This window comes from Erpetoichthys calabaricus, chromosome 4 (assembly GCF_900747795.2).
Source record: "Erpetoichthys calabaricus chromosome 4, fErpCal1.3, whole genome shotgun sequence".
NCBI lineage: Eukaryota > Metazoa > Chordata > Cladistia > Polypteriformes > Polypteridae > Erpetoichthys > Erpetoichthys calabaricus.
In genome coordinates this window covers 137,393,054-137,415,315 of record NC_041397.2, presented here as the reverse complement: position 1 = coordinate 137,415,315, position 22,262 = coordinate 137,393,054, and the positions used below count along the sequence as shown (strand labels likewise).

The 22,262-nt window shown below is 39.1% G+C and overlaps 1 protein-coding gene across 1 annotated transcript in view; it reads left to right on the top strand.

The window, feature by feature from the left end:
• Window positions 1-2,589: 2,589 nt before the first annotated feature.
• The window catches only part of tomm70a (translocase of outer mitochondrial membrane 70 homolog A (S. cerevisiae)), a 93,548-nt gene continuing 73,875 nt past the window's right edge, over window positions 2,590-22,262 (top strand). The window contains exons 1-2 of the mRNA XM_028799842.2: window positions 2,590-2,882; window positions 13,082-13,255. Of these exons, the coding sequence (XP_028655675.1) occupies window positions 2,652-2,882; window positions 13,082-13,255 (405 nt within the window). The 5' untranslated portion in view covers window positions 2,590-2,651. The remainder of the gene's footprint in view (window positions 2,883-13,081; window positions 13,256-22,262) is intronic.

Sequence of the window (22,262 nt, the reverse complement as noted above, 5' to 3'; positions counted from 1 at the left end):
TCTCCTCCATGCTGTCTGAAAGTCGTTCTCCATGGCCTCCCCAAACTCCTCCCACGCCCTAGTTTTTGCCTCAGCATCCACCAAAGCCGCATTCCGCTTGGCCTGCCGGTACCTATCAGCTGCCTCCAGAGTCCCACAGGACAAAAAGGTCCTGTAGGACTCCTTCTTCAGCTTGACGGCGTCCCTCACCACCGGTGTCCACCAATGGGATCGGGGATTACCGCCACGACAGGCACCGACCACCTTACGACCACAGCTCCGGTCAGCCGCCTCAACAATAGAGGCACGGAACATGGCCCATTCGGACTCAATGTCCCCCACCTCCCTCGGGATGTGTTCGAAGTTCTGCTGGAGGTGGGAGTTGAAGCTACTTCTGACAGGGGACTCTGCCAGACGTTCCCAGCAGACCCTCACAACACGTTTGGGCCTACCAGGCCTGACCAGCATCCTCCCCCACCATCGAAGCCTACTCACCACCAGGTGGTGATCAGTTGACAGCTCCGCCCCCCGCAGGTCCGACGACACGACCACAAAGTCGATCATTGAACTGAGGCCTAGGGTGTCCTGGTGCCAAGTGCACATATGAACACCCCTATGCTTGAACATGGTGTTCGTTATGGACAATCCGCGACGAGCACAGATGTCCAATAACAAAACACTGCTCAGGTTCAGATTGGAGGTGGGGGGGGCATTCCTCCCAATCACGCCCTTCCAGGTCTCACTGTCATTGTCCACGTGAGCACTGAAGTCTCCCAGCAGAACGAGGGAGTCTCCAAAAGGTATGCCCTCTAGCACCCCCTCCAGGGACTCCAAAAAGGGTGGGTACTCCAAACTGCTGTTCGGCGCATACGCAGAAACAACAGTTAGGACCCGTCCCCCCACCCGAAGGCGGAGGGAGGCTACCCTCTTGTCCACCGGGGTAAACCCCAATGAACAGGCTCCAAGTCGGTGGGCAATAAGTATGCCCACACCCGCTCGGCGCCTCTCACCGGGGACAACTCCAGAGTGGTAGAGAGTCCAGCCCCTCTCAAGGAGATTGGTTCCAGAGTCCAAGCTGTGCATCGAGGTGAGCCCGACTATATCTAGCTGGAACCTCTCAACCTCGCGCACTAGCTCAGGCTCCTTCCCCTTCAGAGAGGTGACATTCCACGTCCCAAGAGCCAGTTTCTGTAGCCGAGGATCAGATCGCCAAGGTCTCCGCCTTCGGCCACCACCCAACTCACACTGTACCCGACCTCCTTGGCCCCTCCCATAGGTGGTGAGCCCATGGGAAGGGTGACCCACGTTACCTCTTAGGGCTGTGCCCGGCTGAGCTCCATGGGAGCAGGCCCGGCCACCAGGCGCTCGCCATCAAGCCACACCTCCAGGCCTGGCTCCAGAGGGGGGCCCCAGTGATCCACGTCCGAGCAAGGGAAAACGTCGTCCAAAGTTTTGATTTGTCATTGGAGGTTTGTTGAACCGCTCTTTGTTTCATCCCTCACCTAGGACCAGTTTGCCTTGGGTGGCCCTACCAGGGGCATAAAGACCCGGACAACAGAGCTCCTAGGATCACTGGGACACGCAAACCCCTCCACCACGATAAGGTGGTGGTTCAAGAAGTGTGCAACATATCTCCTATCAATTAAAGGCTTAGTTTTAACTGTGAAATTGATTACATAGGTGGAGCCTTCCTAGAAGTGTTTAAGGGATAAGTGCTGTGAGACTTGAAACGCGAGTGTCCATTGCTATTTTGTGGAGTCTAAAACGGCCCCCAAAACACCGGGGATGACACGTTTGGTTTTATTTTGAAGCCAGTCATGCCTGCTTTAAATCGAACCCAAAGATAGGTTTGTGGCTTTTTCGGTTCACCAGCAGGATGAGACTACCGGTATATAGGACTATTTTGCATTGCACTCCTGTCACATGCCGTCCTGTTTTAACCATTAATGTCCATGTTTACTCTAAAGAGCCAAAACCCAGAGCTAAACGAACCCATTCCTGATGTTGTACAACACATCTCCCCGCAAGTAAAGGCTTAGTTTTAACTGTGAAGTCCATTACATAAGTGGAGCCTTCCCAGAAGAGCTTAATTCGACGCGTGCTTACAGTTTGCGCGTAAAGATCGTGTTATTTCGGTTAAGGTCTCTGTTTTAAGCCAACTTCCTGTACACCACCACAGAACGATAAAATCAGCCACTTATTGCGTGATAATCGCCACAATTTCTGTCCTTCGTTATATGTTTTTGTAACATTTGCAAAATTAAAATAACAGAAATATCGCCACTGTCGAGTGCACATGTGCGGTAAAGAACGAGTTAAACCTGCATCGTGAGTTTAAGTGAGCCATGCATGTAAGTCACCAGCCACTATTAAACATGACTTAATACCAAAGAATACATTTCAGTTCTACTTTGCAGTAGTACATTCTGCATTATTTCTATATCTGCATATAGTAAATATTTAGGGTATCTAGAACTACTGTATACGCGCCTGAATGTTGTATACATACGTGCATGCTGATTGGCCAGAATTACAAACGGTACTTCGTGGTGTACGCGCGCCGTGGTTTCCACAGTGACGCGGCGGGTCGTACAACTCAGCCTGTATCCCATGATGCATCGGCGCCGCCCCTGACCTCTCTCCCCTGTCTGTGAAGCGCAGCGTGCGGGTGAATGATGGCTGCCTCGAAGCCTGTGGACCCGCAGTCTGGCAGCGGGTTGCCCCGCTGGCAGCTTGCGCTTATGGTCGGAGCCCCTATTCTCCTGGGAGCTGGTGCGATGTACTTATGGAACCGCAGTCGCAGGAAGGAGGCACTAAGCAAGGGCAACTGCGAGAGAAAAACTCCGGAGGGCCGGGCCAGCCCCATGCCAGGGCACACTGACGGCAAGCAGCCCGAGGAGACGGTGAGATCGGGGTATCTTCGAAAGAGGGTTTCGAGAGAGGGTTTGAGGTGCTTGCATTTAGTGGTCAAGGGCACGACGGGTAGTATGCGTAGAGAGCCTAAAGTTCGAGGAGCTTTTAAACGGAACATGCAAAGGGTCACCGAGTCCCTCAGTGGAGAAGGGGCTGGCACAAGGCAGGTGGAGTGGGCATGTTTTTTTATTTAAAATCGTTCCTCCAGGTGAAAGGGTAGGAGGCGGGGCAGCTGTAAATGGACTTTCAATGCTTCCTTTGAGGCACGTGCATTTTACGCTTCTCCGTAAGAGTGTTTACAGTAAGATCGTGAGAACAAGAACTAATGAAATGTAAATAAGTTATTGTAATGTAGATAAGTTACTTTATTACACAAGTTGCACACTGCACCTTTATACCTACCCATGCTGTCATATCAGAATGGAGTCTATAGCAAGGCAAAAATGCATATCATTAAAACGTTGCCGGGGGAAGGTAGATTGTTCTGTAACACCTTGAACGGGATTTTCAGTTTTTGTTAGTCTGGATAAAATAAAAAAAGTTTAATTGGTGCATTTATGTAGTAAATTTATGTAGTAAATGCACCCCAGGTTTTACATGTGTAAGTAACAAGGAACACTAGCGCGTACATGACTTGCTTAGTGGTACATAGTAGGTGCATACCACATATCATTACGTAAGGTGTAAAACCACACTAACTGGTTAAGTGCATTCTTGGTGTTAATGTCATATTAAAAAAAAGTTTGAGTTAGTGTTAGCTGCCCTGACTTGGGGTGTTGATAAAAATGGAATGATTTATTTCATGAGGTACAAATACACAATAAACAAAAATAGTTGTATCAGTTATTTGAAATATTAAAATGTGTGCTTCAGTTTAAAGTTATAAAGTCTAAATAGTCTCAATTCTAATAGGAGTGTGTCATATTTCTCCCTCAGAAATTCATAGAGGCCTATATGCCAAGTATCATATTTGTAATCACTGACCTTGAAATAGTCTTAAAATAATATCTCACATTTACGTTTGAAATTTGTAATTTTTAAACTTCTGGAAGTGATTGTTAGGGGGCTAGAGCCACCGGCAAAGAATGAAATATCAGAAATATTTTTTTTTATATTCTTCAACATTGAAATAGCATAACATATAATTTCCACATGCCTAAATGATCAATCCCAATTTTTTCAGTTTTGTTATTGGTTAAACCCCTGGGGTTAGTTGATGTGGCATGCAAAACGTGAAGTCCTTCTAATAATTTTTTGCTGAAGACACCTGTTGGTTTGCTTTTTATCAATCATAAAGGTGTAATTTCCTGCACAAAATATTTTAAGTGTCCCTGAATTGCAAGCAGCAGAAAATTAAATGAGGCAGCATGCACAAAATGTTAGAGAGGGAGGAGGAGAGGTTGGGAGCATGTGCTGATGGCACGTTGCTGCACCCACCACACAATGAACCTATCTGGATTGGGACCCGAGTGTAGTGCTGGTAGAAAATGTAAATGTGCAGATATAAGGTGTTTGCTGAAAGATTCCTTCAGTGTGCTGTTCAGTTCGCCTACTTTTTTTTCTGAGCCGTAGTTGTGATTAATAGTCAAATGCGTCTTTTTGATTTGAATACATTTTTTTAAATGTTTTTCTGGAGAAGTAGTAATAGAACAGCCATTGATAAATGCTGCTCAATGGCCTATTTTATTTTGGACAAAATTAAATACAATTTTGATGTTGGGATCACAGAACTCTCAACAGCTTTGATTCTTCTCCCTTTATCCAGTACTGTCATGTGAGACTTCTGTCAGCCTGGAATATTATTGTGTCATCCTCAAAAGTGTGGATGGTCATTCCCACTAAATTCCTGGATATGTGAGAAATGGGAGTAGAAGTGTTGTTTTTTTTCCTTTCTTTCCAGGGAACTGATTTAGTGTATCACCTTTTTCAGATTGCAGCTTATTTTTTTAGGGAGTACAATGGGCACAACTGTATGTTTTTTTCCCTCAACCAAAAAGGGCAAATGTTTTGCTCAATTTGTAATAAATAGCAAAACAGTGCAGCAGACATACCTTAGTCAGCTCTAGTAGTCAACTAAAGCTCTGTTAAATACATTGTTGGAACTCGTATTCTTAAAAAAAGCACAGGAGCCACAGAAAGTAACTGGTCAAAATCGTAGTGGTATTGATATTTCCAGGCTCATAAAATAATAAGTCTTTACCAGAAGCTCCACTTTTCTTTATACTGTTTCTTTAGTTTGTCCATGAGGAAGAGGAATTTCAAAAGAACTCTTTGAATCTTGTTTGATAACAGCTGTTCTCACAGCCAGTACAAGACCTAAGAGAGGAACAGACAAGACTCAATTCTAGTCTGGTCTGAGGGACTGTGCTTTAAAAGAATACTCCTCCCAAAAGTGATATTTTATGTGTTGCACTGTCCATGTGTTTAATTTTTAATCTCATGTTTGCTTGAAGAATGCAGGTTAAAAATAGTTTATAGTAGTATAGCTTAATAACAAACAGTGCTGTACAACACCAAAAGATGTGAAAAACATCTATTTTGCCTGGGAACCTCAACGTTTTTTGTGTGTTGTATAATACATGTGTTGATTATTCAGTTGTTTGCTGGCAACATTCAAAACATATGCATTTTAACAATGTAAAACATGGTTAAATCATTATTTCCAGAAAAATCAGCATGCATCACAAATAGGAAATTCATTTCACATGGGAATTATTTTTTGAATTTAAGACCTGCCTCTCACCCTCAATTTATTGATCAAGAGTACTGTTTATTTTCACATTCCAGTTGTTTATTTGTAATCATTTTTACTTTCCATATGTGCAACTTTAATATCTCTGTCTCAGTTTCATTTGTAGGCATTCCCCCCCTGGAAACCCCCCCCGTGACAACAAATGTAGGGAAAGGTAGGGTTATTTTTTGAGCAGGGTTTATAGAGAATATAATAATTGTGAATACTTCACAATCTTGCCATTTTCACTTACTAAATTTATTCCCTGCAAAAATAAATATTGGCTTAGAATTGATAATTGTCCATCCATCAATCCATTATCCAACCCGCTGTATCCTAACTACAGCACAGGGTCACGGGGGTCTGCTGGAGCCAATCCCAGCCAACACAGGGCGCAAGGCAGGAAACAAACCCTGGGCAGGGCGCCAGCCCACCGCAGGGCACAAACACATACCAATCACACACTAGGGACAATTTAGAATCACCAATGCACCTAACCTGCATGTCTTTGGCCTGTGGGAGGAAACCCACGCAGACACGGGGAGAACATGCAAACTCCACGCAGGGAGGACCCGGGAAGCAAACATTGATAATAGTAAACAAAAAATTCAATGATGGTTCTAACAGTGCCATGTGAGTGAATACCAAGATTACTCAGGACATTTTAATTTTTACAAACTCTTTAAAGCTGTTTTATTATCAAAAAACTTTTAAAAAAATTGTTTGTCAGGTTTTTGACATTTGCTATGTAATGTAAGATTTATGTTTGCATTACAGTAGTGTAGATGGAGAAGATATTAGCTGGTTTATCACACCTACTGAAGAGAAAGTATTTTATAGAACAGTCAAATTCAAATTTCAAATATTACACACTAGTGATGTTTTAATTATTACTTGTTTAACATTTGTCCCATTTACATTTGTTTTTCTCAATTATAATTTTTTTTTTCTCAGAATAAATTTACTTTAGTTAAAGGCTGGATTTCTCTAATTTTATCATTGTGTGATCACGGTAATTCACCGAAAAGTGATTTTTTAAAATGACCCTTTTTTATTCATCCTTACCAGGGGTGCCAATAATTGTAGAGGGAACTGTACAATTGTAGAGTCAAACCTGTCAATTGAAGTTTAATCAGTTTTTTCTAATAGAATTCCTGTAAATGGTCTATGCAGTGTTTTTAAGGTTTCTCATATGTTATCAGAATTAGTTATTTCTGCCTATATACATTAAGGTGAACTGTTCTTAATTATACTAATTTCTTGTAACTGGAGACTGCATCTCATTTGCTCTTGTACTTTTTAAAAAAAGTGGCATATGTGAATTTGCTGTGTTCATCACATTTTAGTTGTTATACCAGTGAACATTACTTTGGTGTCTAAAAGTCAAATAAAGGCACACATTTAGTTTTTGGTGGTTCATTTTCAGCAATAAACTATGCTGTTAGTGCAGCCATGATTATTTTGTACTGTATGTCTGCAATTATGCAATTAAGTTAGTGCATAGCATTGTAAGAGAAATTTCCTTGTGCTAGGATTATGAGCTAAGGCTTGGAATTAACTTAAAGTGTGTTTTATTTCATCACTGTTGTAAACTAGGCCTGGTACAGAGAGAGCCACTTGATTTGAAAGTTTCCTTGGTTTGTTTAGTTAAGTCAGAAATTGCTACAGAGATAGCCACTTGATTTGAAAGTTTCCTCGGTTTGTTTAGTTAAGTCAGAAATAGATGTCTACTGCAAAAACAGTTATTTTGGTGTGAAGCCATTCTATACCCTTCTTGATATTACCCCCTTGAGTCCCAGATGCTTGGAGTTGAATGGTTGGTCTTTCATTGACCAACTAATCAGAAACATTTTGAAAGTTAAGACAAGTAATGTCATAATTTAGTGCTATCAAGTGATGCTTTCATTAACCACCTAATCAGAATCTTTTTGAACTATAAAAACTATAAGACAACAGCACCATATAATTTAGTGCTATCAAATGGTTGTTTTATTATGAATTACTATAATATTAAAACAGAACCTTTCCAGTCTAAACCCAGGGTGGCTAACTCTTAATACATATACCCTTAATAGCAGCCGTAAAGTTACTTCACTCAACACAGTCCTTCTATATTTAATATTACAGTGATGGCTAAATCCATTACCAGTTTATAATGACCTACTGAAATATATACTAAAAGTTTGTATATACGTCTTCCAGCTTTTTTGAGCACTGTGGGACAAATGTTAAGTCCTGGCTGTTACTTTTTAGTTTCTTAAAATAATTTAAGCATTTTTACCTCAGTAGCCCACAATTTGTATAAAATTACTTGAATTTTATAATATTTCTGTGTGAAGCACTGCACTCCTAGGAACATTTTTCTTTTGGGTAGTATGACTGTAAAGACTTTTAGGCTTCAAAGAACCAGAGTTATCTTCAAGCCCTATCTTGACCTATAGACATGATCATTTTTATAGGAGGTCAAATTTCTTTTGATCATTGCGTGATGGGTCCTTTGAACTTTGTAACAAAAAATGCTCCCTCCATGATGAGAATTTTTTAGATTTATATTACTAGGGTATTGTACTGTGTTAGCCATTTTGAATGTAGTGAGAAGTCAAGCAAACTTACATCTTTTATTATTGCCTGAAGAAGGGGCTTGAGTTGCCTCGAAAGCTTGGATATTGTAATCTTTTTAGTTAGCCACTAAAAGGTGTCATTTTGCTTGACTTCTAATTAGATTTATATTCAACTGACAGAAATCAACTGTCCTTGATAAGCAAAGTATTCCTTTTTCACAAACCAAATAGTGCCTGTAAACATGAGCTTGTTCTTGGAATATTTACTGTTGAGTAAATATAATACTAGCTATCAGTTAGCTTGTTTTTGAATATTAAAATAGTGTTTAATTCTGAATTTTGTTAATCTGGTATCCTCTGTATAAGAGCTGCAAGCAACATTATTAAAGCAGTTTCACACATGATTTTAATTGCTTGAGTTTTCCCTTTTTTCTCCTTACAGACCAGTTAGTATAACATTGTAAACTGCTTTTAGTCTTAATATAGTTTGAAATATCTTTTACAAGTAATGCGTAAGTACAAGTATTTTGTATTTGTAAAAGAATATGGTATAAAAAGGCAAGTATTATTTTTGAGTTAAATTATTTAAATATTCACTGATTCTGCTTTCTCCCCAATATACTATGTACAGTACCTTTAGTTGATTATGGGATGTGTTTTGCTGGGTAATACTACTTTGGCTCATTATTAGAATGGCCTTTGGCAGGGAACAGTTAGTCCTTAACTGCAATAAACATGACCAGAATTTCTTTTTACTATAATCTTCAGCAATATTTCTGAATTCATTCCTGTATAATACCACAAGACTTTAAAAGCTCTTCAACATGTTGTACAAGGACTTAATTATTTATTTTCATGTAGCTTTTTAGAGGCGTGTGGCTTTCTTTAAATTTAGTTAAGTCTGAATTTAGATGTCTTTTCTTTGAGTGCTACGTCATTCATTTGTGATGTCGGCTTAATTACTGACTGTAAAAGTCAGGGGCGGAGTGGTGGCTCTGAGGCTAAGGATCTGCGCTGGTATCCCGAAGGTTGCCGGTTCGAATCCCCGTCACTGCCATAAGAGATCCTACTCTGCTGGGCCCTTGAGCAAGGCCCTTAACCTGTAATTGCTCCAGGGGGCACTGTACAATGGCTGACCCTGCGCTCTGACCCCAAGGGGTATGCAAAACAAACACTGTTGTAAGTCGCTCTGGATAAGAGCGTCTGCTAAATGATGTAAATGTAAATGTAAAAGGTTAATCACATGCTGCTACTATTATATGTACTACAGTAATCCCTCCTCCATCGCGGGGGTTGCGTTCCAGAGCCACCCGCGAAATAAGAAAATCCGCGAAGTAGAAACCATATGTTTATATGGTTATTTTTATATTGTCATGCTTGGGTCACAGATTTGCGCAGAAACACAGGAGGTTGTAGAGAGACAGGAACGTTATTCAAACACTGCAAACAAACATTTGTCTCTTTTTCAAAAGTTTAAACTGTGCTCCATGACAAGACAGAGATCACAGTTTCGTCTCACAATTAAAAGAATGCAAACATATCTTCCTCTTCAAAGGAGTGAGTGTCAGGAGCAGATCATGTCACAGAGATAGAGAGAGACAAAAGCAAACAAATCAATAGGGCTGTTTGCCTTTTAAGTATGCGAAGCACCGCGGCACAAAGCTGTTGAAGGCGGCCGCTCACACCCCCTCCGTCAGGAGCAGGAAGAGAGAGAGACAGAATTTGTTTTTCAAGCAAAAATCAATACGTTCTCTTCGAGCTGACATGCAGCTGCACAAAAGATAGCAACGTGAAGATAATCTTTCAGCATTTTTAGACGAGCATCCGTATCGTCTAGGTGTGCGAACAGCCCCCCTGCTCAATCCCCCTACGTCAGGATCAGAGAAAGTCAGCGCAAGAGAAAGAGAAAAGTAAGCTGGGTAGCTTCTCAGCCATCTGCCAATAGCGTCCCTTGTATGAAATCAACTGGGCAAACCAACTGAGGAAGCATGTACCAGAAATTAAAAGACCCATTGTCCGCAGAAACCCGCGAAGCAGCGAAAAATCCGCGATATATATTTAAATATGCTTACATATAAAATCCGCGATGGAGTGAAGCCACGAAAGGCGAAGCGAGATATAGCGAGGGATTGCTGTATTACTAATTATTGTTACTGATTTTTTTCATGTGTGTATGTATAAGTAGAAATTTATATTTTCCTTTCAGATGTTAAATTCTTGCATGTGTTGTCTATTTCTTAGGGCCAGTTTATACTTCAAGTTCATAACACTTATACACACGCATCATGGCAGCCACGTGTTCCCAGCGTTCTTTTGACATGTCCTCTGAGCACGTGATTAGAAATTAATGCAACACATGCGTGAGTTGCAGTACCAGCAAAAATATGGCTGCCATCTGTTTTCAAATTTTGGTACATGACACTAGGATAGTTGTTTACTGTCCAAATGTGACGGCAAATTTGCAGCTCCAACAGGATCAATCAGCATGCTAGAATGTTTGGTGAAAGGTTTGATGCAGTGAAGCAAATAATTAAAATTAAATGCTGACTTGTAAATGTCTCCATGGTGCTTTTCTTCATCCATTTCTTGACAGGCAATAAAAGCATTAGATATTCCCCATTGTAATGACTTTATACAGTACATTTAAATGTCTCACATGCCATCTTCTGTGTCGCTGTTGCTGTCTTTTTTGCATATTTACAACAGCATGAGAATGAAAAGAAGTTTTATCTTTAACATCTTTCTTCCCTCAACTGACACCACAGCAAAATCAAATGTTGTTTTCTCGCAATGATTATTTCTCACACTGCCCCCTGGTGGAATCCTCCAAATGTACTTAAAGTACAGTATGTGCAAAAGTATATTCCTTACACTGTTTGCATAGCAGTGACCTCAAGCTCACGCCTCACATGGCATTAATCATGTCCCCGGCCTTTGAACTAAAGTGCTATCCAAATATTTTTGTGTTATACTTGGGATTTCAGATGTTTACACTGGGGATGCAACTCAAATTTGTATAATTTATTATATAAACTAGTCATTTAGCCCGTTACAATAACGAGCGCTAGAACAGTAGTGCATAAACATTAGTAGGAACAAGTCTATATTAAATGGCAAGGGACTTTGACCTCATTCTTTTTGTTGGTCGTATTTTTCTTTCTTTCAGCCTTTCTTTTGTTGATGTTTACTTGCTGAGCTGACCGTTCTTCGTGGGCTGCCGCAGTGTATTGTGTGTCTTTAATTTTCTGTGACAGTAATACTGTCTTGTACGGCTCTATTCAATAAGGGCGTGCACAAAAAGGCGAGCTTCAAAAGGGCAACCTCAATTGAACGCGGCGAATAAAGGCGTTAGATAATTTAGTTCAAATGGCTCTGGAACATGTGAAGAGCAACAAAGGTGTAGATCTTTATTTACGCGTGCCTTTATTCGCTGCGCCCAATTGAGGTCACCCTTTTGAGGCTCGCCTTTTTGTGCGCGCCCTTATTGAAGGATGCCTGTGCGCGCCCTTATAAGGATACCGTCTTGTACGTCCGTAATATACCTTTAATTTTCTCTGATGGTAATACAGGCGTGCGCGTCGGTAATATGCCTTTAATCTCCTCTGACAGTAATACTGGCTGGTATGTGGCTGTAATATGCGTCACTGTATTGTGTACCTTTAATTTCCTCTCGCAGTAATACTGGTTTATATTTCCGTAAAACTTTCTCTGACAGTAATATCGCGCATCGCACCGTGCCCCGCGCATGCGCACTTCACCAGAAGACACCCACACACGGACACCTGGACGCACTTAGGGATTTTATATATATATATAGATAACTGTTAATTATTTGAGGCTTCATTGTTCTTTTGTGAATTACAGTCAGTAGAGATTAAAATAGATTGTGTTACTGTCACACTGGTAAATGTGCTGCTGTGTTATTCTGTTTATATTGTGTTTCATTGTTGAAAACTGCAAATGACAGTGAAAGATTTAGTCATAGTTATGTCTTTCTGGTTTTATTTATTGATTGCTTTAAGAGGAACCCTTAGCTTTTATTAAGATATATTTTTAACCACATTTTCTTGTGAATTATTAAAAAAAAAAGTGCATTGCCCTTTAATTCAAAACCAGACACCAACAATGACATTAACATGTTGCACAGAAAATGCAGTTTCCATAATATTCCTTGTAGTTACAAGCCCTTATGCCTTTTCTGAGTGCACAGTATCACCTCTTCTTAGTGTTGTTTATTCTAGGCTTATTCTCTTTGTTTTTCATTTTTTCTTTAATCTGTTTCCCTGAATTTTTGTTTTTCTCAGTATTGACAACATTTTTTGCTCACTTTGTAGTTTAGATCTTGACGGTTACAGAAATCAACTATTACTTATGTTTTGATTTATTCCATTGTTTTTCTGGTGTTTGTTTTTTAAATATTTAGATATGTGTGATCTGTTCAAAATTAACCAAAACAGTTGCGTTGAAGAAAAAGGTTTAGTTTATTAACCAAAACAGTTGCGTTGAAGAATAAGGTTTAGTTTATGTCTGTTATATTTGTGGGAACTGAGTTGCTGAGTTTGCTCAGTCAGTCATTACTATGGAAATTTATTTGCATTTTTAGATATACAGTATATTGCTGCAGCCATATTGTACTGTATATTATATTTCAACATTCAGGTGATGTGTCCCTTTAATTAAGGTGTTTCTGTATAAATTGCAGGGCTACTTTTTTAGTTCCTAGACACAGAAAGAATGTTTCAGACTGTTAGCAAGTCATTTAATATGCAAAAATTTAAATTCTGTAACTCTTGGAACAATTCAGCTGTGTCCATATAATGTATTAGTTAATTTGTGTAAAAAAAAAAAAAAAAAAATACACGAACTGTAGTTTACACTTTATCTCTCCCTTTTTTAGAGTCCTCTTGATAAGGCACAAGCAGCAAAAAATAAAGGCAACAAGTATTTTAAAGCTTCCAGATACGATTCTGCAATCCAGTGCTACACAGATGCCATCAATCTATGTCCACCTGATCAGAAATCAGATCTCTCCACTTTCTACCAGAACAGAGCTGCTGCTTATGAGCAACAGGTAAAGTAAATATAACCTCTGGAGAGGACTTATCTTCCAGTATATCTAATCAGGAAACTCCTCTACTAAATCTGTCTAACTTATTTTTTTTTTTAATTGTGGAAATGTATTTTCAGGTGTCTAAGCATTTTCACTCAACCAGTATTTTGGTCTAGAATGCTTCTTATTTAAAATTTTGTTTGAATATATAGAATTGTGCATTTAAAATCCTTGGCTGCATGTAATTGTTACCTTGACACACTTGTTGACCATTAACTTACTTTTACCCTGTAAATTATTAAACTGTCATAACAAGCAAACCTTTTTCAATACTATTCACTCAAATACTGATAAAGTTCCATGCTAATTAATCATGAAAGGAGAAAATCTGTTATATTACATACCCCCTTGCCTTTTTTCTTTTATTTTAAAACCATTAGCAATATTTTCTTTTTGCCATGGAACTTCATTGCGTCTTGGGGGACTGAAATTTGGCCACTCAGTTTGGTTAAACAAATAAATTATTTGTAGGAGAGGGAAAAAGATAAGAAAATTCAGGGGAGCTTTCTTGCTTCTCTTCTTTCTCTTTGATTTGATCTGTTTGTGACTTCCAAATTCAATGTAAATCAGCATTATGCTCCTGACAACTGGATTCTAATTCTAGTTTTTAGTTTTACAGAGCACATAATTATAATATGATGATGCTTGCAGATTTATTGTTTTACATTATGTTCTTTCTTTTCTGTAACATTTTGAACCTAAATGACTCTAAAATAAGTCTAAGCACTTGATATAAACATAGGCAGGGTATTTGGAAAAGAAACCTTTGCAGTAGTGCTCTTGTTTGTGGTATATCATCTTTGGGATATGTTGTTTATGTTTCTATTAATAAAATTCAGCATTTTTTTTAAGTCAACAGTTAGTGCATGTTGTACCGCTGAATAAATTCTTATATCTATGCCAAGGTGTCTAAAAAAGTAAGGACAAGTATCTGAATATCACTTTAATACTGTAATAAATATATATTTTCATACTGTTCTGTATGAATCCCCTTCAGCTTAATTAAAACCTGCTGAGCCCATATATGATTGCTAACTAAGAAAATGTAAAATAAATAACACAAATAATAAGCTATATTTTATGCATAACTAAATGAGCCGTGAGCTTTTATTTTAATATAGTTATCTTAAAAACATAGGAGTCAAAATTATCAAATACTCTGTCTGCTGCATTATGCAACTTCTGGTAGCATGGATTAAGGAAACCTTATGACTGTTATGTTGGGACAGATTCTGTACCATTCCTTTCTGTTGATATTTTCCGCATCCTTCTGTTTCTTTTGATTTGCATTTATGGATCTTTCCTTTATTTATTTGTTTGTTTATTTTTGGATCAGTCATTTCTCTGTTGCCTTTTGGGATATCCGGGTAAATATTCATGCTTCTGAGTCCACCTGTTATTAAGGTGCAGTTTTCTAGCAGACCAGAAAGCAACCAGATTTTGTCCATAATTAAATGTTGCAATGTCTAAAGAGTTAAATTGTGGTCTACACTTACCATAAAAATTGATGAAAATCATAGTTCTGGCAGCTGAGCAAAACTATACCAATTTCAGTTTTTAATAAATTTACTCGACAGCCGCTGTTAATGTCAAATACATTTCTTGTGCACATATGACACACAGTGTAACACTATTTGCTCCCTTTTTGATATCCTCTTTTTTTGTATACTTGTCACAATGAGTGCATTTACATGGACTTTAATGCCCCAAAAATGTAGTGTATACCGTTTTTCTGGTTAGAAAAACCTGGATATTGGTCTCTGAGAAACCGGTTTCACACATATAGATCTGTGTACGAATAACCATGTTATGTGGCCATGTAACCCCTTAACCAGGTTACAGTTAAGGATTCCATACCCTGCATATGTCCATTGCACAATGTTAGCCTGTACTTGTGTTGGCTTTTCACATGCTTCCAGCAGCCATGGGTACAAAATTATTGAAGCATTCACAAAGATACATTTCCTGAGGTAAATGCTTGGGGGATTCCATTATTCCTTCTTCAAGCCAAAATCAGTATTTTAGAAATTGCTACATTCCTGTTGGTGAGCTGAATAAATAGTGCAAAGCACAGCAGCACTATCTTGGGAGCAGTGTTTGGGTAATACGTTAAAAGTAATGAACATTAAGCAATCCGATTACTTTTTAAAGTAATGAGTAATCTAACACAGTACTTATATCATTAAAGTAAAAATAACTGCATTAGTATTATTATTCTCATCCCAGCAGCATTAGGTGTAAGGCAAAAAGCAAACATACCTGTTCACTGCTGCTTTGCATGGCTCAGTCACACATGCAAGCAGAATAGTCTGCTGCATTCAATCCAGTGAGAGAAACCTATAAATAAAGTGTCAATTTAGTTTTAATTCAGTTATTTGCTATAGATATGTTGAAACAGTGTGATCTGGGCCCTCATGTATTTACAGTGCGTACTCACTAAAATGTTACGAATGCCCGTTTCCAAGCTCACATCGCGATATAGAAAAACTAAACTTGTCATAAGGCCACGTTCATTCTCACGCCAGCTCAAACTATTTCGTACACAAGTTTTTGGCTTGGTTTTTGCAAATTGGCGGCAGCCAGTATCTGAGCATTGCTACTGTTCCTGGGAGGTTTCCCTTTATTTTTTAGATTCGCGTCCCTGACGCGGCTTTATCAAATGCACTGAAAATATCATTTGTAAATTTAAGGCATCTGATTGTAATCAACCTGTAACAATATAATGGTCCATGGAATGGCGAAACTATTCCAAATACCATAGCTGCTTTAGCGTTGTTACTCTCAGTGCACCACTCAGATTATTTTAACCCAGAGTATATTGGCCTCAGCCATGTGCACTGTCTTTTTGAATTTCTCCCAATTGGCAAACACTTCGGAGCCTTTCTGGCACAAACCTTGAGACTCAGAAATCCCAAGAGCTACAAAAGCACTCAATCAGTCCATCAAGTGCTCCCGGTATAACTGTTTATTTGATCTTAATAAAATCAATAAAATGCAAAAAAAAAACAACAGGTAAATTTTTAATTTCATTTAAATAATGTATACTGATAATAGTTAAACGTGTGGGCACAGTGACGCAGCGGCAGTGATGAACTGGCACCCCTTTCAGGGATTGGTCCTGCCTCACTTTGTATGCTTGCTGGAACTGGGGAGACCCCTTGATGGATGGAATAATTAAACATGTACTATGAATATATATTCAGTGTTCCTTAAAGGTTTTGAAGAATCCACGTTCTAAGCTTACAGCTGGCTTTATATTGATTACCGAGTTCATTGTGTGGCGATTGGTTACATGGAGAAAGAAAAGGAAGGACAGGTATTGGGGGTTGGTACATTTGAAAGAGAGAGTACTGCTGTATTAAATTATTTCATTGAGGGTCGCGCATGTCCCAACAAGCATCTTGCGGGAGGTAGGAACAATCTCTGGACAGAACAATCTCTGGACAGGGCGCTAGCTCATTAATACCACTGTGCCCCCATGTTTAATACATGCTTTAATTAATTTCATCATGAATATAATAATCAAGTATACATCATAGTATTTAAATTGTTCAGAGAGCTATAATATCATGAATGTAATGTATTCTGTTGTCTGACGGCGTAAGATGAAGCCCGTTTAAGAAGCACGTAGTGATCCGCAAATATAGAACACAGAATACGCAGCATTTAACGTGCTGCTTTAGTTACAATGGGATCAGAGAAACTCCAGTAAATTTAACATTAATTTTAAGATTAAATGTACAATGTTCTACTTTATTTCATGGTGTCCCTATTTCTTTTTCTTCTCTCTGTACCCTAATAAGCTTCCATATGACATGGTGGGCTACGACTTACCTTCTCACGTTGACTTTGATATCTGACCACTTCTTTTTTTTAATTTCAGGTACTCTAGGACTTTCTGAACTTGACCTTTCAAAATTGTGTATCACTTGATCAACTTCCTTTTGTTGCTTATACTAGTGCTTAAGCCAACAAAAAGTATATTTTTCCTTAACTCCTTTTCACATTCGCTGAAATTCTTTTTTTCAGATGCTTTTGCCATTGTCTTTTAACCAAACACTGAACGGAGAAGGTAATATTTTTATTGATTTGCATATTAAAATATGCAAAATTATAGGAGGAGTCGGAGTGGGACGGCAGGTGCGTGCACGCACGTTACTTTTCATGCTGATTGGTATTTATGTAGCAGAAGAACATAGAAGTTGGTGTACGCACAGATTTGTGCATCTGGATTTTTTGTTCGTTCGCACATTTCTGTTTTTGTCCGTACGCCATGTTGTATTGTGAATTCTGCGCACAGCGTTATACATAAGTGTTCATACCGCAAATCATCTGTTGCTCAATTCAAGGCTGTAGAAAAATGGATTAATGTGATTTACTTCACAGTGCATGAAGAGCTAAACATGTTTATAAAACACAACAGAATTATCACATTTCATTATTGAATGCTATCCAATCAAATGTGCAGTTCTTCATGTAAAAAAAAGTAACACTGTAATGCTTTTTACTATATTCAGTTACTTACTAATTAATGAGTAATGTAACTATGTTAACATTTCCCACGTTACTTATTGAGCACAAGCTCTGTGCTTGTTTTTGGATTCACAGCAGCTGATGAGGATGTTTGAACTCTTTTCTTTTCTGTTTAATGACATTAGTGAATTTTGCCAAAGAAGAACTCCATGAGTGGACTCAAACATATAAACCAGGGTTTTTAAGAAATTAGGTTTCTTCTGCCTTAACCGGGTTACTTGTCTTATCCCAGTTTTCTGTGTACTTGTACACACACTCAATGAGTGGCTTAAGCTGTTCAGATGAAATGTAATATCAGATTAACAAAACCAGAGTAAACATGTAATACTCTTTCTAAATTGCTACATAAATATAGTCTAATAATAAAGGTTTCCAAAACCTTCAGTAACTAGGTGAAAAAACATAAGTGCCTCCTTAGATACACATTCAAAACAGTAGAACAAAGTTAATTGGTAATTAGTTCAGCTGGCAGAACAAAGCCAGTTTAGATTGCACATACTCCTGTTGAACCTAAACCTCACCAAATCATCGCTTCTATCTGAGAGAAGTAGTCACCACAAGGTTTGTAGAACACCATAGATAGATACTTAATTAATCCCAAGATGAAATTCACATACTCCAGCAGCAGCATACTGATACAAAAAACAATATTAAAGAGTGATAAAAATGCAGGTAAAAAGAGACAATAACTTTGAATAATGTTAACGTTTACCCCCCGGGTGGAATTGAAGAGTCGCATAGTTTGGGGGAAGAACGATCTCCTCAATCTGTCAGTGGAGCAGGACAGTGACAGCAGTCTGTCACTGAAGCTGCTCCTCTTTCTGGAGATGACACTGTTTAGTGGATGCAGTGGATTCTCCGTAATTGATAAGAGCCTGCTGAGCGCCCGTCGCTCTGCCACGAATGTCAGACTGTCCAGCTCCATGCCTACAATAGAGCCTGCTTTCCTTACCAGTTTGTCCAGGCGTGAGGCGTCCTTCTTCTTAATGCTGCCTCCCCAGCACACCACCGCATAGAAGAGGGCGCTTGCCACAACCGTCTGATAGAACATCTGCAGCATCTTATTGCAGATGTTGAAGGACGCCAGTCTTCTAAGGAAATTCCAGAAAACATTGAAGGGGGAGAGAACCTGATAAAACTTAACCATCAGAAAAGGATTACTACACCATTTCTAAAGCCCTGGGACTATACTTCATAAAAGAGAACATTTGGAGCAGTGGTAAATCTTCCTAGGAAAGGCTTGCCTGCAAAAATTGCCCCAAGGCAACAACAATGACTCATTCAGGAAGTCACAGAGGGTTACAGAAGGATATTCAAGAAAACTGCAGAACTCTGTAAATAGGATTCATGGGAAGTAGCAAAGCAGAAATCTTTGCTATCCAAGAGTAACATTGATGCTTGTGTCAGCTTGGTAAAAAATACCCAAATGATCACCAGTGCTCTGTGGGCAGACAAGTCAAAAGCACAACTGTTTGGATAACACTGATCCCATGATCACCAGTACTCTCTGGACAGACAAGTCAAAAGCACAACTGTTTGGTTAACACTGATCCCACTATGTCTGGCGTACCTACTATTTAATCAAACACCAAGGTGTGTGATGTCCCATAGAGCAATGTGATTGGTCAGTTTGGTTTTAATGACACAATCAAAAAAGGAAGTATGTTTTTTACAGACACACAAGAAGGAGAAACAGGATGGAATTGCCTTCACGGACAGGAAATATAAAAGTGCACATTAGTTGAGAACGGTACCTTTAAAATCAATGACAACAATTTGAGAAGGCATTACGAGAATGCACTAGAGAAAGGGAGTGCTAGCAAAGAGACAGTCAGTCACGCATGAATACAGAGGTAAGGAGCTGAAGGTACATGTAGGACAAGTAGTAGTAGTGGGAAGTACCTAATGTAATGTTCAACACTAAGAATGTAATACGTTAAAACATGGAAGTAGTAATTTGATGGTATGGGACTACTTTCCCGTAAGTGAAGTATGACATGCAGCACTTCCCTGCTGACAGAAGAGATGTAGGTAGAATCAGAAGCTGACTCAGTGCAAATAAACGATCAGGTTAGCCTCTCCTCAATAAGATTCTGGGTGCATCACATAGAATAAATAGATTCGGGAAACAACAGTAGAGACGTCCGTTTTGAAATCCGTTGGATGCAGTATGTAGTTTTCTTTGGTGAGATGAAATTATTGCCCCAGTCAGGAGAGACTGCGGAACCAGATTGTGCTCTGCTGGTACCAATTTGGAGGTGGCAGACTGGGCTTACTGTGAACTGTCCAGAGGGTACAGTGAAGGAGCAAGTAGATGCTGCCAAATATGGGGCAATGGGAATCAAGGCTGCTGAATCACAACAGTGGAGACGCTGGGTGAAGTTGCCGGGTGATGAACTACCATTAACATGACCATTGCAGACCTAGCACTTGGGAGGGAGTAAGCGGGACTAACAAGGCATCACTTGTGTTTTCATTGGGAAGTTGGCAAATCAAGTGACTTGGTCACCGCTTAAGCTCTGAGTGAGAGATGTGCTTCTTTGGAAGCTGAAATCAGACACTGCCCAAAGGATTTTGAACTGGTTTTAACTATTTATGACATTCCCTTTAATGCACTAAATATTTACTGTATCATCTGCACTTTGAACACTTTTGATTTAAATAAATATACACTTTTGGAGAATTTGAACCTTTTCTCTCACTCATCGCTCATCCTCAGTTACAAGATAATAAGAGGTTAAGAGGAAAGTTTGTGTTGAGTATGCATCTTGGACATTGACCCCGGACAACCATGAAGTCTTCACTGTAACAAAATATTCTTAAGGAAAATGTCTGGTCATCTGTTCTTGATGTGAGAGTGAAGCTTAAGTGGGTTATGCAGCAAGAAAATTACCCAGATCACAACAGGAAGTCTATAATTGAATGGATGTAAAGAAATAAATGTAATGTTTTGCATTGGCCAAGTCAAATTTTTAACTTAAATGTAAGTGAGATACTAAGGCACTGACTGAAATGGTCAGCTCATGTTTACCAGAGTGTCTGAATCAAAGCAGTGTTGCAAAGAAGAGTGAACTAAAGTTCCCCAACAGCAATGTGAAAGACTAGTATCAAATTTATAGGAAGCATTTAATTGTAATTATTGGTGCTAAAAGTGCTGCAAGCAAGTATTAAAACTATGGGGACAATTGTTACATTTCCCCTTGGCTGATATGTGTATGGGGTATCTTTTCCATCCATCCATTATCCAACCTGCTATATCCAAACTACAGGGTGACATGGGTCTGCTGGAGCCAATCCCAGCCAACATGGGGCGCAAGGCAGGAAACAAACCCCGGGCAGGGCGCGCACACACACACACACCAAGGACAATTTAGAATCGCCAGTGCACCTAACCTGCATGTTTTTGGACTGTGGGAGGAAACCAGAGTACCCGGAGGAAACCCGCACAGACACGGGGAGAACATGCAAACTCCACACAGGGAGGAACCGGGAAGCGAACCAGGGTATCCTAAGTGCGAGGCAGCAGTGCTACCCACTGCGCCACTGTGCCGCCCTTGGGTATCTTTTTTATTCTTGAATAAAGAAAGTAATGATTTCAAAACTGTGTTTTGTGTTCAATTGAGTTTCATTTCTCTAATATTGCATATTGTCTATAGGTCTGAAGCCGTTCATTGCATAGATTAAGCAAAATCAAAGGGTATTAGGGAGGGGGCAAATACTAAGTCAATGTACTACATATCATGCCAGAGAGTGGCTATGTCTTGCATGTTGTTCATCTTGTGCAAGTAAGAATTTCACTGTACTCATGACAATGAACCTAGTATAATACATCATTATGTGCCTTCCATAAAGACTGCATTTAAATCTCTCTTGTCTGAAACCTGAAACATTTTGGATTAAAGTATTTTTCAAATGACAGTTTATTTTGTAGTTTTTCACTTTTGTTGGAAAATTTTCATACTGGTTCAGTAAAATCAAGTACTTATGTGTAGGATTTCGTAGCCCCCAATATTTAAGAAATGCTGTCCGACACCAAAATAATGTTTAGTGCCTTGGAGATTATACTCAGTGCTACAGTGTTTTACATAAACCCATGTCCCTGTGTTTAAGTACTCTGTTAAGGCCGAAAGTTTTGGATTATTTATTCCTGTCACATTTACATTTTCTTTTCACTGTTTACATTTCCAATTTGGGGAATATAAAAACATATGTGCTCTGTTTTGACCTATCTAATAATTGTACATTCATTCCCCAAACATAGTACACAGTTTCCTGATTCTCATGTTGTGTGTTTTTTTTTTGCAAATAATGGAACACGCTTCACCCTGACTTTCCAGAGGAGCCTCTTAAAATAACCTCTCTGCATAAAGCATCCCAGGAATCTATTTATCTAATGGCCTTATTTCAGCATTATTAATTCTTGACTAATTATGAT